Source organism: Cavia porcellus, unplaced genomic scaffold (genome assembly GCF_034190915.1).
Source record: "Cavia porcellus strain 051 isolate PalLab524CR breed Dunkin Hartley unplaced genomic scaffold, mCavPor4.1 scaffold_31, whole genome shotgun sequence".
NCBI lineage: Eukaryota > Metazoa > Chordata > Mammalia > Rodentia > Caviidae > Cavia > Cavia porcellus.
This window is the reverse complement of record NW_026947514.1, coordinates 33,209,353-33,228,323: the sequence shown is the minus strand read 5'-3', so window position 1 is coordinate 33,228,323 and position 18,971 is coordinate 33,209,353. Positions and strand designations below refer to the sequence as shown.

The 18,971-nt window shown below is 38.8% G+C and overlaps 1 protein-coding gene and 1 pseudogene across 4 annotated transcripts in view; both read left to right on the top strand.

Moving 5' to 3' along the window:
• Rad51b (RAD51 paralog B) overlaps positions 1-18,971 on the top strand; it is a 569,590-nt gene that overhangs the window by 503,494 nt on the left and 47,125 nt on the right. For all 4 annotated transcript variants that reach the window (XR_010044997.1, XM_063241557.1, XM_003472290.5 and 1 more), the window contains one exon: positions 8,456-8,559. Coding sequence is in view for 3 of the 4 variants with exons in the window: in XM_063241557.1 (XP_063097627.1) it covers positions 8,456-8,559 (104 nt within the window). In the remaining variant the exon portion in view is untranslated. Of the gene's footprint in view, positions 1-8,455; positions 8,560-18,971 lie in introns of those variants that run through there.
• Positions 8,569-17,140, top strand: LOC134474261 (dnaJ homolog subfamily A member 1-like; annotated as a pseudogene).

The following is an 18,971-nucleotide window of genomic DNA, read 5'->3' as shown; positions in this document are numbered from 1 at the left end:
GTGGGGTATAAAATCAGCAGACAGGAGTCTTAAAAATTGGAACAAACGGCATTCTCCAAAAACAATGACTCCAACATGAAGAGGATACAGAGCTGCACCACAAGACACAAGGTGGAATTTCACTAAAGCAAATGCATCTGTGATAGTGTGTGTACTATCTGAGGGCTCTACAATTGGAGACAAAACAGCAAATGTCTAACACTTGATTTATTTCAAACTTTGGTATACATCTGGGAGAACTTTTCAAAAATGCAGACTCCTAGGCAGCACCTGAAGAGATACTGATTCATTAGGTTTGGGATTGTGCCCAGAGCCCTGACCACTAACACCCATCTTTCTGGAGGCAGAATCCAGGACTTTCCAGACTTTTGCTGTCCCAGCTGCCTCCCTTCTGGCATTTTAAAAAGTTAACCAGATGATTCTGACACATAAAACATACACGTGAAGCAGTGCCCTGGTAATTTCACCAGAGTTGTAGCCTCATGTCCTGATTTTATATCAGTGACCAAGGTCATCTTTCAAGGGGGATCAAGCTACATTGTCATACTAATTGAGGAGGGAAGATGGGGGAAGAGTTGAAACCTACAAAAAAATTCCAAGAAAAGTAGAGTGAACTTGTTAAATACATTTTACCTAGATTATAAACATTTTAAAACACTTGGTTTCTTTCTCTTAGGTGTTCTTGTTTTATTTTTATAATATTGATTTATTATTATCTTTGCAAAAGTTATAGATACCATAGTCTTCCATCCTCAAATATTTCAGCATTTATCTCCCAAGAATAATAACTTCTCTTACATAACTATATTACAGTTGTACCCAATAAATTAATTAATATTTATACAATATTATTACCTGATACAACAGCAGTAGTCCAACTTGGCCAACTGTCCCAATAATGTACAGTTTTTCCAGGATATAGTCTAGAATTAGACATTCATAGTTTTGTTAGAAAGTCATTTGCATTAATGCTTTTTAAGGCACTGCTGTTTTCACAGAAATATTTTTCTTTAGGAACATATTTCCTGATAAATGACAGCATTTCTTTTTCTCTACTGCTTATGAAGAGCCAATGACCCAGTGCAGGCCTGAAGCAGGAACAGGCTTGTGCAAATCCCAGTGCACATCACCTAAGGCCCTGGGAAGAGAGCAGCTCTCAGGCCTGGATTTCACTGTGAGCTGATTCCCTAAAGTCAAACCACATGACAGTATATATCCCTGTGCTTTTTCAGTCAAGTGAATTGTCACTTGGCCTCCTTGTCCAGAATATGTAAAGGTCCTTGAATATATAAAGCTATCAAATATTACTTCACTATAGTTTAAGTCTCCTCAGGAAGACTGACTGATAAGGGATATGCTACTGTTAAGTTGGCTGAATGTACACATCTGAGGATTGATGTTTGTTTGATTTTCCCCCAGCCATTAGGGCTCTAGCCATTCAATCTGAGATCAGAATAAGCAGCTGTATTCCATCTGGGTCACCTACTGTCAACTAAAACAAATATCAGATGATCAAAAAATGAAATGATGACATTGGGTGTGGTGGTGCAGGCCTGTAATCCCAGCACTTGAGAGGCTGAGGCAGGAGGATTGCTGTGAGTTTGAGGCCAGCTTGGGCTACAAAGTGAGTTCAAGGCCAGCCTGAACTGTATAATGAAACCCTGTCTCAAAAAATCAAGCCAAAACAATAAAAAAGAAAAGATGACCGTGTGCAATGCACAAGAGTCACTAGAATTCAGCTCTGCTGCTACCTTAGATGCCACAATGGAAGCAGAAAAGCAGTGCTTATACCAAGACAGCTGGAAAATGCAATGTGAAAAAATTCACAGCAAATAGAACGTAGGGTGAGGCATTCATACAAGCATCTTCCTGGCTGATTTTGAATGAGACCAAAAGTCAGAAAGAAAATGCCTCCAGTTCCTATAAATTGCTCAGTTTTTGTTTCCGTGTTTCATTTTACTCATACTTACCTGAAGGTGGTACGTATCTACTCAAATAAGTAAAACTCATTTTTAACTTAAAAATTCTTTTCAGTAAGTCAGGAGACTTAGTTCAGGCCTCCATTCAGGATTTTTCCCCTTAGCTAAAGGCAGCAGGAGGAAAGCTATGGGAGAAGTTTAGGGCCACAACGTCCTGGGGAATGTTGGGAGCTGAGCTGGAGTGGGAGATTGCTTGCTTCTGTTCAGATACTAGTCCTGCTCTCAAGTCTGTTTTTATATCCCAACTCTCTTGAAGACTTTGATGACTGTCATTGCAATTAAGCCTGATGCAGTATTCCCTTGAGCACTATTTTTGGGGCAAATGCAGTGGTTTTCAGGCTGACCTTTTGCTGACAGAGTGAATGATGATCCTAACCTTGATTCTAGACACTTTCAAAATAGTGTCCTTGTAGGATGACCTTATATCTTGATTTTCCCAAAACAGCCCAATGTATTTCTGTTATACCAATATAATTACTAAAATGTCTTTAGTTTTGTTTTTTTAAATGTCCTAGTTGAGTGATAACTTAACATGACCACTCAAGACTCTGGGAAACTTGAAGTATTTTCCTCCCATATAAAAGCCAAGGGAGTTGTTTGAGTGATTTGTGCTGGTGCATACCAGCTCTTATCCTAGTGATTAGCTCATCCCTGCCTGTGCTCCACCTTCTGCTCTACAGGATTAATCCCGCCCTAAATCTTGCTTTCCAAAAGTGCCAATTGCCCCACCTTTTATATCTTCTGTTTCATATTTCTTATTCTGTCAAGTAATGAGTTTAACTGCATTTTTAATCAATCTAGATGTACAGAGAGCAAAAACTGGACTGTATTCATCCTTTTCACCTTTGGCCAAGAGACACTGTAAATGAAAAATTTGCTTTACCACAGTAAAATAGCATTTATTCTTTAGCAAGCTCAATGCCTTCCTCGGTAGGCAGATGCTATTGGATAAGGCAGTTGTTACCTGGTTTTATACTTTATATCCTTTATTTGTAAATGTGAAAGAAGACTAAAAGCCTTCAAGTAGTTTGAGAATTTCAAAGCTCAGAAAATTATAAATAACAAAAGATATTTCTTTCTTTTCTAAAATGGTAGCACAGATACTACAATTACTTAATAGATAGCGTGTGGTCCCTAGGCCACTGCGGCTGATGGGTTTTTCCAGTATACTATTTATAGAGCTAGGTCAAAAATATCACTTCCGTTGGAACTTGACCTACAGACCATTGTTGGTTTTAGAGACCCAAGGAAGTACAATGCATACTGAATACAGCTGGCTCACTTGCTCAGTTAGTGAACTACAAGCCCACAAGGAAATTAGTTTTGTTGGAGAATAGATGTCCACGCCTATCTCAGTCTCTTTTATTTGATACCTTTGCCCATGGCCTCAATGGAACTTGTAGGTCACCTTGAATTCTAGTCTAGAAATAACCTGTTCTAGGCAGTCTCCCTTCCTCTTTTGTAACCCATTTGTCCTCTTCGATGGAGAAACCAAACTTATTTTTACTTTAAATGTTACAAGAGCTGAAGGCCCATCAACAGAGATAACTTAGACTACTAAGACATTTGGGGGAAAGAAAATTTAAAATTTCCCCTTGAAAAAGAGAAAGAATAGAGGGCTGGGGATTTAGCTCAGCGGCATGAGCGCCTGCCTTGCAAGCAGTCCTGAGTTCGATCCCTGGTACCAATAAAAAATTTTAAAAAGACAAAAAAGAGAGAGAAAGATGAGGTACTGTATCTTTCTATTGGAGGTAACCAAGATTCTCTGTCACTTCCCAAGTTCAAATGCATGACCCAATAAGAAACATATGCCAAACCTCAGCAACTGCTTCAGGCCTGGATTTAAACAGGAAAAACTGAATTTAATGGATAATAATCCCCTTTTGATCCCTACTCTAGCACTCTGACGCCCATCTTTAAGCTGTGTTATTATGAAGTTATATTCGCAGGGACCAGGCTTCTGGCCAATATGTGTTTACCCATTGTAAAGTTTTATTAGGTAGAACAGACAAAGAAAGTCTCCAGTCTGGAGAGAAATCTGCTATCAGAGAAAGGACCACATGCTGACACTGTTTTCTGCTGTGAACCAGTGCTGTATAGGACACAGCAATTTCAGAGAGCATGTAGAGTACTGCTTCTCAGACTTCCTGGAAAAAGTGGTCCTGAATGAGGAACTTTTTTTTTTTGTCATCAAAACACCACAGACTCAAACATTTTTTCAGTATGGACAGAAACTTTCAAGGTGATTTTGAAAAACTTGTCATGGATTAGGAAACTGAGGCCCAGAGAGTTAATATAACTGGTTGGTACTGAGGGGTGTTCTGATCTTCTTCACTTCACTCTTCTCCTTCTACCTGGTGTCGTTATGAGCCCACAACTGAGTCAGAAACAGAACTTCAGGGTTCTGCCTCCCAACAAACAGCTGCCTAAAGTCACACAATCCACACAGCATGCTTCAGAATGTGAGGAACACTAGGAATAGGGAGAGAATGTCAGCTCCAGTGGTAGCACACCATCACCCTCCATAGATTTATTTCAGTCCCAAAACATTTATAAGTATTGTTATTCATTTTTTAAAGATTTCTTCTTTCTAGCCTCAATAAATGCCTTTCACCTAAAGGGACAGGAGAAATCCAATATCCAGAATATCTATTTCACTTATCTTCCCCATCTCTTTCTATTCTGGGAGTCACTGTTTTGGTGTTTTGTTTTGTTTTGTTTTGGGTTTTTTTTTTAAAGTTGACTCTTGTGCCACAAGGTAAACTCTTGTCTGTTAATGCACTGGAGATGCCTTCTGACCTCCCAGAAATGTTTAGTGGAGGAGTCATAAATTGCAGTGTTGTCAAAGAAGGCGTTTTCTCCTCACAGGCTCTCCAGCAGCCCTTCTGTATACTGACACAGCTTGGTACTGGGGGCCCACTACTTTTTTGGAAAGAAGATTACATAACAACCTGCTTATCCTCCTCCAGTCTGATTGCATGCGGGCTACACCCTGAGTGTACAGAGCAGGGAGGTATCTCCTTACCCTGTGAGAAAGAAATCTGTCTTCACAAAGGACTCCCACTCCAAAGGAGTGGGGAATTGGATACAAAGATAGTAGTCGTGAAAAATATGAATCCTATGGTTTTAACCACTTCATCACTAAGCGTTACTATCTTGCTTTAATGATTAGCAGAGTAAAAAATGGAGAAATGGTAATTAAATTTCTTTTCTCCTTGGACTTTCATCTTGTGTGTTTGATCATCATTGTTCCTGCTGTTTATCCATATCAAGTATCTCCATCTAAGGGTCACCAAGAACCTTTGGTTGCCTGGAGGCAAGAATTATTATTCACATTTTTACAGATGGATAAGCAATCACAGAAAGAGAACATGCTTTGACTTAACTAAAAGAGTCACTGAGAGAGTACAGAATAAATGTTCCCACAGTCTTTATTAGAGAGCCTTGACTTCAGTGTAAATACATTAGGTTTGCTCTATGTAACTTATCCAGATGCTTCTGCAGGCTCATCCCTGTGACCACAAACAGTCCCCCATGATAAAAATGGGGGGTTCAAAGACTGGTTCATTTATTTGATTTTTTTTCTTAATTTGCACTGGAATCAACCAAATTCCAGACACTAAAACCATGCTGCTTTGGTGGGTTTAATATCATAATCATCAAAAGAAAAAGGGAGAAAGCGCCCCAATTTTAAGAACTTCTGTGTCAAATGAACCCAGGGAAGATTCACTTATCTGTTTCCTCACCAATTAGGTCACTGGGGAGGAAATCACATTTTCTGAAAAGCCAGTAAACAGATGCCTCCTACCTTAAATTTCTCGTAAACAGCATTAATGATCATTTATTTCAACCCCATGTAGCAATGCTGGAAAGTCAAAAGACATAGAGACCACTAATTTTTCTGGTTCTAGTTAAAAATAAGGTTACAAATTTATAGTAACTGACAGCTTCCTCATGTTTCTGTCTAACGTGATCCTACCACCATAATCTCTGTTAATCATTTTCCTATATTTGAGGCCCGAATAAGTAGAATATCTTTTCCATCCTGACCGGACTTTTAACCTCCAACAAGGGAGGGTCAGTTCTAAGCCACCTGATTTGTGTGAATTTAGCTGCCAGGCTAGTTGAGTGAGGTTAAATAACTTGCCGAGCCAGAGCATGTGCTGTCTTTCTGGAAACCTCTTGCCCTGTGTTATCACTGTACATCAGAACAGAGGAAGTGATAAGTGATGAGTGATAAGATGCTCACAACATACTTCTGTCAGTGTTGTCCCAGAGATGGGCCTTTGAGCTCTCCAGGCCCTTTGTACGGCCCCTGTGGGCTGGCTGAGCAGCAGGATATTTGAGTTGATAAGCATGATGAGCCCAGAGAAAACTAATAAGACTAGTGGTTAAGACTTAGTCTGCCTCATTTTGAACTCTGGATCTGTCGTTAACTAGCCATGTGACCTTGAGGGAGTGACTTAATCTCTCAGACCCTCAGTGTGTCAACAGAATTGTATTACCTACCTCAGGGTTGTTGTAAGGCTCAAAAAAGATATACCTAAGATATGAAAGAAACTCAAACAGTATGTAAGCCTTCCCTATTTAAAAGGCTTACACAGTGCCCAGTATATTGTATATACTTCAAAAACCATTGTCTTTATCATCATTAACTTTTAAGGTCTTGCTGTTGTGCCCGTACTGGCTTGGTGTTTGTGAGCATTCCTGAAAATACACTTTTACAAGCTTGCTGACTTCAGAGTATCCCCTGGAAGCTTTTCCATGATCATTTGTATTCATGGCTCTTACTTGGGACCTGAGTTTACCTGTACAGGAAACAGCTAAGCGTGCATGCGGGTGTGTGTGTGTGTGTGTGTGTGTGTGTGTGTGTGTGTTTATACCATCTTCAATGGTTAACTGAGATAGAGTTCTTTAAGTATTTACCAGTGGTCCAAATATGTCTTAGACCTCTAAAAACATTCCATGCCTGCTTTTGTCTTCCTTGACCTCAGTAATTCCTCACTTTTTAATGCTTAACCAACTCCCATATTCACATGGATGTTTTTCTTATCAAATTTTAAAGCTTAGCCTCCCTGCATCCTATCCTATGAGCAAACAGGTAAGCAGCTAGCTTCTAGAGTTTGCTTGAAAAATGTAGACCTATTAATTTTAGCTTACATAAGATAGAACCAATGCAGATCTGCTGCTAAAACAAATATATAACATGATTCAGAGCTCAGTAGAAATAACTTATTAGTCATTTAATCAGTATTTATAAACAATGTGTGTCACAAAACTCATGTTAGTGATCCAGGCATAGCAGCATAAATCAGATGTGGCTTTAGTTCATTTATAGTATATATTAACACTGACAATAAGAACACACAAATAATATAGCATGATAGAAAATGGCAGAAACAGAGTGAAATGAAGTATTGTGGAAGTTTAAAGCAAAAGCCATTGTATCTGTGATGATAGGAGATGTTGGCATGTAGTAGATTGAAGTCACGGTAGATTTGGGGCAGATAGGGGAAATCCAGATGAGGAGAACACTTAAGGGAGAAGTGGTTAAATTGGAGCAGAGGATTTTGTGAGGTTGAGTGAAGGGAAGAAATGTGGGAAAGCAGGTTAGGCCCTCAAATGCCCATCTTGGGAATTTATAGTTCTTTGAGGGCTCTTGGGAGCCATCAAAAGTGTTTGAGCAGGCTGGTTGTAAGTTGTAGGGTAGTATGTGGGACTGGAGGAAGTTTATCAGGTAGGAACACAGGACCGGCTTTCATAGACTCATGGCTCCATGGAGGAAGTAGGAGGTGGGGGCAGGAGTGCTTGTGTTCCTGCTGATGTCAAGAGGAATTGATGAAGCTTTGGAGATGTTAGTGTGACTTGGAGTAGACTAGAAACTCAGACGAAGTTTACTGAAGATCCTCCCTCTTACAGGAAAGTCTTAGAAGGTAAAGGAATGTTTCTTATGGAATGGGGATGTGTAAAACAGACTAAATGTAAACAGTTGGGATCTTTTCCAGATTCCCCTTCTGGATATATGTATGTGTACAGGGAGTGGGAGAGTAAAGAAATTTTATGTATATGCCACCATTTTTCCTGTATTGATAAGAAACATTTAGTTATGACTCTTATCAAGCTAAGATTAAACTGAGACTATTTCATAACTGGTTCCTATTCTGTAAAGTAGCTTTATGCTACTCTGCCATGGATATTGAGGGGCATGATTCATTATTAGCAGTGACTCTAAGCTGTCTCATTGACATCTGACTGTCATTTAGTCCAGTGGTGGTTACTTTCAGCGATGCTAAAAGAAATCCGTGCTGGTTTTTATCTTTCATCTCATATTCCTTAATCTCTTTCCTTCTACTCTAATTTATCAACTTTTGGGGTGATGAACCAATCAAGCAATGAGTAATAAATGGACATTGTGTGAAATGCTATCACAAGAAAAGGCATCCCTAAAAACATGGGTTTTCCCTGGTTCATTTCAGGAACTTCTGGCTCCAGCTGTGTGATCGCTGCATTGGGAAACACCTGGAGTCACAGTGTGAACACCCGACTGATCCTCCAGTACCTTGATTCAGAGAGAAGACAGGTGAGTGCTCTGACCATGTTCTACTTCGGTCAAAGAACAAGATGTGCGTAGAGATCAGAACAGCTTCAGTAAATGCAGGCCACTTGTTCTTTCTGGGCTGGCACTGGCAAGCAGAACATAAAGAAATTCAGCCTGCCTCAAAAGCATTTATAATAGAATGGGAAACTAGTCACACTGTGTAAGAATAGATTCCACTGAGTAATTGTAAATGACCAAGGACCACATCTCTAGGGATTTTAAATTTTCCATCTCTAATTGGTCCTTTCACAATAAATTGTATATGAATTAAATAATGATCGTGGCTTTTCTTGGTGTATGTACACTTTGAAAATGTTACACTAAAAAGATCCTGCTAAGTGAAAAAATGATTCCCCAAATTCTGCATACTTTTATGTTAGCACAGGATGGTACTAGAGAGACCTCCAAAAGAATGATGACTTTCTCACCATTCCTTATTTATTGTTTCTATCCTGGGCCCAAATAAGAATCCAAGAAGGTATACTGTCTAACCATTTCTAGATCTTATCTCTCCACCCCAGAATAAGGAACACCATGCCTGACCTCTTTCATAATCAGAAATTGTCTTTCTCTTGATGTCTTAACCTTCTATATTACCCAATCCATTCAGGTCCTCTCTTGCAAGCAAGGAAAGGAAGAAGAAAAGGTGTTTATATCCTTAAGTTTTGGGTGAAGAACTCAGAAATCAGCTTTACCCATCTTGCTAAATATATGACAGATCTAATTTATTAAAGAAGCTTGAATTATCACAACTGGTAGTCCTTCCCAGAAAAGATGAGGACAGGGTATTGTTGCCTTTGCCTGCCTTAGGTAAGTTGGCTCTTTTTTCAAGAATGTAGGAATTATCTAAAAACTAGAATGAGCATTGGCCTGTTCCAGACATAACTTTACAAATGATCTTAGTTACAGATCAGAGGATTCTTGTTGGTTTTCTTGGGACTATGTAAGTAAAATTCCTTCTTCATGATGGGTAAGGCCAGTGCTAAAAAGATAGGGCAGCTTATTTTCTCCAGAGAAACATTCTCATTTTCAGGCCCTGGCACATCCATTACGTTAGTAATACCTTTTGCCCAATGATTCAGATATCCTGGGTTCTCAGTCCATTACTTCCCATCTTGGTGGCACACATCCAAAAATATTCCTGGAGAACCTAATGACCTTTGATTTATATCCTAAATGGTAAAGCAGGATAAATAAACTTTGCAGCCATCACGTAGATCATGATGATAGTCAAGCACTCCTATTCAAAGTCTATTAGAGGCAGCAAAATTTCTTTTAAATCAGTGTTGATTCATTTTTGTGGATGCTTGGCCTCACTTCTTAAAAAACTATAGTTTATTCCAGCTTTAGATTTTAAACCCTTAGTGCAATACATTATTGTGTGATTTTCTCTCTTGTATATGATATCATGGGTTCAAGACTCCCAGTTTCAGGGTAAACCCTGAGATTACCTAATCTCAGTTGAAATTTATATAAAAAACTTAGAGCCACATTTTTCTTTTCCTTGTAATAACTTAACCAGTCACTTCTACTTTGTCAGTGTCAATAGCACTTGGGAGGACAAGTGCTATTCTTTTTTCATCTGTTTAAAAACTGGAGAATTTTGGTCATCCTTGGCTCTTTGTTGATGAGGTCAAATGCAGGCCACTGGTCACAAGAAAAATAAGGAGCAAAGTGTGGATTGACCAGTTACAGTCTATCAGCTTACATCCTGTTAGATGGTGCTATCTTACTCTACAAAGGACAACTTGTTATTATCATTACTGATCAATCTGGAGTATACTGAAATGCCTTTGAGTCATGTTTTCAAACAATGGTTTTCAGTAAATGTAAAATACGACCAGTAGAAAAATGGCCAACCCAATCAGAAGAACATACATTTAACTATTGTACAGAAATAAGTATGTTTTGGGGGACTAGTTCAATTTTTGACCTAATAACTAGACTACAGTTTGACATAGAAAACATGTCTCTATCTGATGATCTTATCTTGCCTTAGCAGAGGCCATGCTTAATGATTCACTGTGGTCTTACTTCATGACAAAGAAGATAAGCCTTTTTTAGGTGATATGTGCAGAAAACAATATGTTAAAGCTACCCTTTAGGTAACTGTACCACATGATACTTTCTTATAATACTGCTTAGTAGAAGAGCATTCTAGAATGGTCATACCTCTGGGGCACCAACCACTTGGAAAGGATACCAGGTATAGTTTTTGTTGTTGGGCTTTTTTCTGTTCATAAGCAGAGGGTTTTACCACAAATTATCAAGGTTATGGAATGAGAATTATGTTTGATCCCATTTCTATGACACTGCGCTCTCTACCAAGGCACTTGAATGTGAGGCTTGGTTTGGGTTTACAGTGCTGGAAGTGGGTCATGTCTTCGAGCCATTAACCCAAGAGCTGAATCATATAGCCCAAGGGAAAGAAGCTGATTATTTTCCTTACACCCTAGAAACTTTGTAAAATCATATAACTAAGAAAGAAATCTCCTTATCAGGATACAAGCCAAGATAATTCCCTTGTTTATTCTGCTGCAATGTTTTCAAAAACCCTCTTAAGAAACCTGGAAACATTTTCATTGGACTGACTTTATTGGAATTTTTTTCCCCATTTGACTTTAATATTTACTCTTTTCCTACTCTGCTTTCAACCTACTTTATTCTTTTTTCCAAAGTTAGGCTCTTAGAGTAAAATTAATATGGCATTATCAGTGAATAGTTTGAGTGACTGCTGTAAATCCAAAGGAGGTAAAATCATTAGATGCATTTAGGTCTTTCCAAGAGAAAGTGGAGCCCAACCCTAAACCAGTAGTACTCAAGCCTGGCTACACTTCAGACTTTCCACAGGAGCATTTACAAAAAACCATTGAGAGAGGCCCACTGTTACCAATTAAATAAAGGTCTCTGCTGAGGGGCGAATTGGGAGGAGTGCTGGGCACCAGTATTCATGTTAGTTACAAAGCTGGCCCAAGCCAGCCATGGTTTGTGCACATCCGTAATCTCAGTCCTTGGGAGGCTGAGGTAAAGGGGTCATTGTGAGTTCAAGGCCAGCCTGGACTACATAGTGAGCTCAAGGTCAGCCTGGACTACAGAGTGAGTTGTCAAAAAACAAACAAACAAACAAAAAGCTTGCCCAAATAATTCTAATATGCAGCGAAGTTTGGGAATCCCTGCATTAAGTAATAAGTGCCACTGAATTGGCTAGAATGGAGAGATATTGAAGCATGGTGAACAACACAGAAGAAAAGCAGGAGTGGCAATCACATCCCCAAAGGCTGGGTTTTGCCTCATACTCTGAATAGACTTTCATTCGATGAATCTTTATTTAATCATCCCTTGTCTACTAGTTTCCATGCACAATGCTATAGAGTGAAAGGATGAGGAAAGTCGTGGTACCCTTTAGTTATTCACCATCTACTTGGAAAAGCATAGCAATGTGAAGAGTGTGTGCTGTAAGAGGATCATGAATTAAGTGAGCATAGAGGAATTGGAGGGCCCTCCCCCTAAGGAGGGGTCTGAGGTGTTTACAGAGCAGCAGCATGCAGAGGAATTGGCTGTTGTCTGCATCTGAGAAACTGTCACAGTAACCAGGTACGCTGTGGAGAGAGACTAAAAAAGCTGGAGGGAGGATGGTTACACTTGAAAGGATGAAGTAAAACCCTGATGAAACATTCAGAATATTTCTCTTCAAATTCTCATAAAGTCTGTTCCTGCAAACCATATATGGGGTTATATAAGTTGTGAAGCACCCTAGAAGAAATAACAAAATAAATTAATCCTGACTAAGCCGCACGCTCTCTTGATGAAATAAATATTATGACTCTCTTATTTCAACAAATTAGAAGGAGGTAATTTCTTCAAATGGTAACTTTATTTAAAAGGGCTTTATAATAATATTTTCAACTTTTATTTAGAACAACCCTGAAGTTACAAAACACTTGAGGGATGAGCCAGTGAATTGTTGACAGCACCAGTACTATTACTCAAGTTCCTGATCCTAACTTGGATCCATGGGCTTTTCTCAGAGTCCCAGGTTTTTCATGTTGAAATTATTCAGTGTTTCCTTTATGGTAATCAAAGTATTCTTTCAGAGTCTATTTTATATTTTCAATTTTTACACCTTTAAGCTCTGAATTATGAGCCCATTGAAGTCAATGACTGAATTTATTCATATATTCTCAGAGATAAGGACAATGCTTGACATTTAAACACATTTGATATATTTATTGGAATGAGAGAAAGAGATAAACTCCATGTATCTAGATGTGAGCCCAGTCTTGAGGAAACAGGACATACTGCTGATTTAGACTCGCTCTTCTGCATCAAATTGAAAATTGCAGCTTAATAGTTCCTTTAAAGTATTAGTCATTGTTGGTTTAAAAGTTTAGCATCAAACGTTGAGAATTACAAGTAGTTATCCATATGAAAATACACAATACTAGAATATAAGAATACTTTTTTGTAGAACCATTCAGCTAGGGTCTTTTGGAGAATAAGAAGCTGGCTCCCTCTAGATTCCTAGCAGGAACTTCTTTGTATAACCAAGTGAGCCCTGAACACAGAGACCAAGTGAGGAAAGAGTCCACAGCTGCTTTTAGAAACAGGCATTAGAGGATGTAGGGGCCAGGGAGACAGAGGTCTTTGTTGCCCTTTTCCATGAGTCTTAACTTCTCTCTGTCATTGAGAAAGCTTAATGGAGGATAGAATAGCCGAAGAAAAGATGATAAAAATTTTCTCCAATAGGCTGAAAGGTAGGCTTGGGGCAGAATGCTTGTGTCCACACAAAGAGAAATGTTGTTCACCCAAACTTTGGAAATGATGCTTTACTTGATATAAACCATAGTTGTACATTTCCTCCAGAGAGGGATCAGGCCTAGGTACCCTGATTCTGATGTGAATCCCTCATGCTTAGTAAAACACTCCCAGATCATCACATTCTCTTGTTTTCTACCTCTGCTCACCTGCTGTTTTAAGACACAGAGGCTTTTTTTAAATGATTGTATCCAACTGGAGGAGAGTTTGACTGTACTATAGAGGTAAGAAAAGAATATTTAAGCATATCTGCAGAAATAGCAAAGGGAATATAGAATCCCAGCCAAGTATATTGCCTTGGGTGTAAATGTTCTCTCCATTTTAGAGCTGCTCTAGTGTGAAATCTAAGCCCCTACCCACATTCTTTCATCAGAAGCACTCTAACAGATACTAAACAGACTGGGAAAATGGTGACTCTACAATGATTCTTTCTTTAAGTCACTAAACAAATGTATTAAAAGCTGAGAAAATCCTACATGACAGTACGCAATAACTACAAGTGAATGCAGTGAATTCGTACTCACAAGGCATAAGGACACACTACCTGGGAGAAAGGACAGCACAGGTGCCCCCTGTTTCTATCACCACATACAAACAAATAAACTCAATAGAACTCTTTTTGGAAAAAAAGTCATGTGTCTAAGAAAACATTCTGTGTGGGTTCCAGTAGAGAGCGTGGTCTCTTAAGGAGGTGTCACTGGGCAGCTCCAGATGAAAATACACAGCTTTTAGTGAGGATCTGATTTTCAGAGGCTTCGGCTACAATGGACTGTGAGCCTTGGATAAAGATAAGTCCATCTTTCCTAGAGATTTTGAACCCCCTGAGGACAATAAAAGCCTAATTAAAAATAAAAACACTTTTATCAAGTATAATTGTAAAATGTTACCTCCATTTCAAAAGGAAAAGGGCCTCTAGTATCAAAAAGTAGGAAGAATATATTTGTGAATGAAGAATATGTGCATTAAATTAATATATTTAAACTAAAAGAACTTATTTTTATGGCAGACTTGTACATTTCTTGAGACTCATGGTGTCCAACCAAAATGGGTCCCGCCACAGAGCAAAAGGTGATTTCCCCATGAGCTACACATTCCACCAGTGTTTTATCACCTCTGTCATTCTCCTCCAATGCTGACTAGTTTAATTTTTACATATCATTTGGTTCTAAATCTCCTAATGCAGTAACCCTCCTAGCTCTAACTACTACGTAAACCAGGCCAAATACCTAAAGGAGATATTTTTAGAGAAATCTGAGGTGTTGCAGAAAGTAGAAGAGACACAGGGCTTTGGAACCAAACTGAAGACCTGGTACATTGGGCTAGAAAGAAAATGTTTGAAGTTTAGGAAATAATGTTGGAAATAGCTATGAGATCTCTTGGACAAGGCAATGACCTGAGAATTAAGGATGCTGAAATGTATTTGGCACATTTAAGAAAGGAGATCGGGGAACTTTCCAGAGCATTGCAAAGTGGAGGAGCCATGGCTGCTCAACCTGAGCACGGCTGCACGTTCCTTCCTGCTTCTCCCGCTCTGGCCCAGCCCGCTCACCGCCTGTAGAAAATGGGGAAAGAAACCACTTACTATGATGTTTTGGGGGTCAAACCCAGTGCCACCCAAGAAGAACTGGAAAAGTTTGTAGGAAACTGGCTTTGAAGTACCACCCTGATAAGAATCCAAATGAAGGAGAAAAGTTTAAACTGATTTCTCAAACTTACGAAGTTTTCTCTGATGCCAAGAAAAGGGAATTATATGACAAGGGAGGAGAACAGGCAGTAAAGGAGGGTGGAGCAGGTGGTGGTTTGGGACCCCCCATGGATGTCTTTGATATGTTTTTTGGAGGAGGAAGAAGGATGCAGAGAGAAAGGAGAGGTAAGACTGTGGTGCATCAGCTCTCGGGTACCTTAGAAGACTTATATAATGGTGCACTAGCTCTGCAGAACAATGTGATTTGTGACAAATGTCAAGGCTGAAGTGGTAAGAAGGGAGCTGTGGAGTACTGTCCCAACTGCCAAAATACTGGAATGCAAATAAGAATTCATCAGACAGGACCTGGAATGGGTTTAGTAAATTCAGTCTGTATGCATGGAGTGCAGGGCCATGGGGAGTGCATCAGCCCTAAAGATAGATGTAAAAGCTGCAATGGAAGGAAGATAGTTAGAAGAAGATTCTGGAAGTTCATATTGACAAAAGCATGAAAGATATTCAGAAGATAACTTTCCATGGTGAAGGAGACCAAGAACCAGGACTGGAGCCAGGAGATATCATCATTGTGTTAGATCAGAAGGACCATGCTGTTTTACTCAATGGGGAGAAGACCTTTTCATGTGTATGGATATGCAGCTGGTTGAAGCACTGTGTGGCTCCCAGAAGTGAATATCTACTCTTGACAACAGAACCGTAGTCATCACCTCCCATCTAGGTCAGACTGTCAAGCATGGAGACATCAAGTGTGTGCTAAAGGAAGGCATGCCAATTTATCATAGACCATACAAAAAAGGTCATCTAATCATTGAATTTAAGGTAAACTTTCCTGAAAATGGCTTTCTCTCTCCTGATAAACTCTCTTTGCTGGAAAATCTCTTACTCAAAAGGGAGGAAGTAGAAGAGACTGATGAAATGGATCAGATAGAACTAGTGGACTTTGATCCAAATCAGGAAAGACGGCACCATTATAATGGAGAAGCCTATGAAGATGACAAACATCATCCCAGAGGTGGTGTTCAGTGTCAGACCGCTTAATGGGGCCATTTACTTCTGGCAGTTAGTGCAGCAGTGAATGCGTGAAGGACTGTAATCATCATATGCTCACTACTTGCTGTTGTTTTTGTTTCAATATTCAATTATAGTAGTATTTTAAAAGTTAGATGAAGAATAAGCACAAATACAAAAGGTCTGACTTTGTCCTGTATATATGATGACTTCGGTGTGCAAGATGAAATTCAATGCCTGCAAAAAGTATCAAACCCTGTTGTCTGTTAGGCCATACCTTGTAATTGATTTCAATTGTATACACGGACAAGATTAGATTGAATTGCTAAGTATATGTGTTGAATTTAGTGTATGACCCTTCATTGCTAAGCTATCGATTAAAAATGTATTTAACTGACAATCAAAAAATGACCAGTTTGTGGAAGTGTTGGTTTGTATATAGTTATTTGTATCAAGTGGGACTCATTGTGATGCCTCTGCATTCTACTGCCTCAACTATTGTTATAAGGTTGCATAAAATGTAATTTAGCCTGTGATATCAGTGATAGAAATAATACCTTTCTAAAGAAGAAATTTATCATAATATGCTGCTTCTTAAGGGCCTGCATCTCTAGGATTACATTCCCATCTGTGCCATCTTTTATATACATATACATATACATACACATACACACACACACACACACACACACACACACACACACACACACACAGACCGTGTTGACCCATTCTGGTTATTCTGTTTTTCCCTTCTCTTTGGACCATGATAAGCCCTTGAGTTCTGACTTCCGAGCCTGGTAACTTTGAAATTAAAGTAAAGAGACTACACAGAAAGGTAATTTGCATGTATAATATATGAAAGGTGTTCCTTAGGTATGTTACAGGCTTACTTTAACCCATTTGACTTAATGCTCCAAAGTAACGTAATTTAATGGTAATAGTATAGCAAATTATGATGAATAGCTTTACTTGTAAGTTAAAAGAGTACTATCTTCACACAGTTAAATCTGGGTATCAGGATTTAAGTAATTGTTGAAATGGTTTTTTTTTTTTTTATCGGTACCCGGGATTGAACTCATGACCACCTGCTTTATGCCGCTGAGCTAAATCCCCAGCCCCCGTAATTGTTGAAATGTATGAATGTTTCCTTAATATTCTGATTACAAAGCAAAAAAGAAAGAAAGAAAGAGAGGAGATTGGACAGGATGCTGTGTTTTAGCCTTGGTTCTTTAGCTGTGGGTGAAAAGAAAATGGGGCAAGTCATGGGATGGAGAAAGCAAAATGAAAAAGGGGTTTACCGAGTGGCAAACTATGAACTGATTTACAAATGACTCAGATATAACAAAAACTTTACAATATGACAGTATCCCATTTGGGGTACCTCTTAGAGATCTTTGTAGCTAGAAGATCACTGGCACTGCCCCCAGAGATGAATTCACTGAGGATGGATCTGCAAGCTCAGTATCTGCAGTTTTTGCAGGTACTTTGGATGATTCTCACATGTGTGATTCTTTACCCTGTGTTATTATAACCCTCTCATTTTATAGATGTGAGTAATCAATTGGGATTAAATGATTCATTTACACAACTAGTAAACAGAAGAAATGGAACTGGAAATCCAAGTCTCCCAATTCCTAACCTATTTCTATTTTCAATTTATTTGATGACTTTTATTATATAAGGGAGACTCTGGACCAAAATGTCTCCAAACCCAATCAAAAATGGCTCACAGGTAGTGTGATATTTATATCTCCTAAAACTTTTAGTAGCTCATGAAAGAATTCTATTGAACTCTTCAAAAAAATTTTTTTAATGGTAACATTTTCCACCCCACATTGAAATGAATTCAAGATAAAAGTCAGTTTTGTAAATCTCTGGGCTCAGACATACGAATACGCAACTTTTCCAAGTTGCACTTCCCATTTGAACAACTTTCAGTATAGAGAATGTTATGTGGCAAGGCTGGCTGTGTTACCCCTTTCCTCCAAGTAATCACTCATGCTTGTGAAGGAACAGGACACCATTAACCCCCCAAGCTTCCTAAGGTTTCCTAACTTCCTAGGGCAAAGGTACAGGAGGATTTGGAACCACCGGAGTTTTCTGGCCTTTTGTTTATCTGGTCTTCTTAGCATGAGGGAAGCTGTATAGCTATCATATTTTTGAGTGTCTGCAAAAATATTTCCATGGTTTCAGGTATCAAGTTAGATCTTTTGCATGCATATTTCCATTAATCCCCACAATAATCTTTAAGCATGCATGTTCTTAATCTCCATTTTTGTAAACTGAGAAACTGAGCTACTAGATAAACAACTTATATTCAGTGGTAGTATTAAGATCTGTAGTACCAAATTTGCATAGCTCCTGAGCCCAAATTATTTTTACCACATATTATATTCTCTAAAATGTAAAAGGTTTGTTGTGGTGGTGATAATGGTGATGTTGATGTTGGTGTTGTAGTTTTTAATTTTTTAAGTTTAGAAATAAAATAAATAAACTGGAAAATGAAGCTTCTTTTGGCATGTGATGAAGGGTTCTTGTTCTTTCTGTCTGATTTCCTCCAAGAACAACTGGATTTAGTATGCCAGTTAGGTTACCTGCCAAGCTTACTGAGTTTCATGTGACAATAGAATATCCCACTATGGGGTAGTGACATGAAGGGAAGGAGATGATGAGCTGCATCTTGGTTTTGTTTTTTTTTTTTTTTCCTTTGCTCCTAATGTTATTTGGCTTAGAACTATTCCTGGCATATTACTGTGAGTAAAAAATGTTCTGTCTGTGTGAAAAGTACAGCTTATCAACATGGAGCCAAACCAGGTCCTGCTTGTCAGGTTGCTACTATTGCTAGGGAACATCCTTACCGTGCATGACT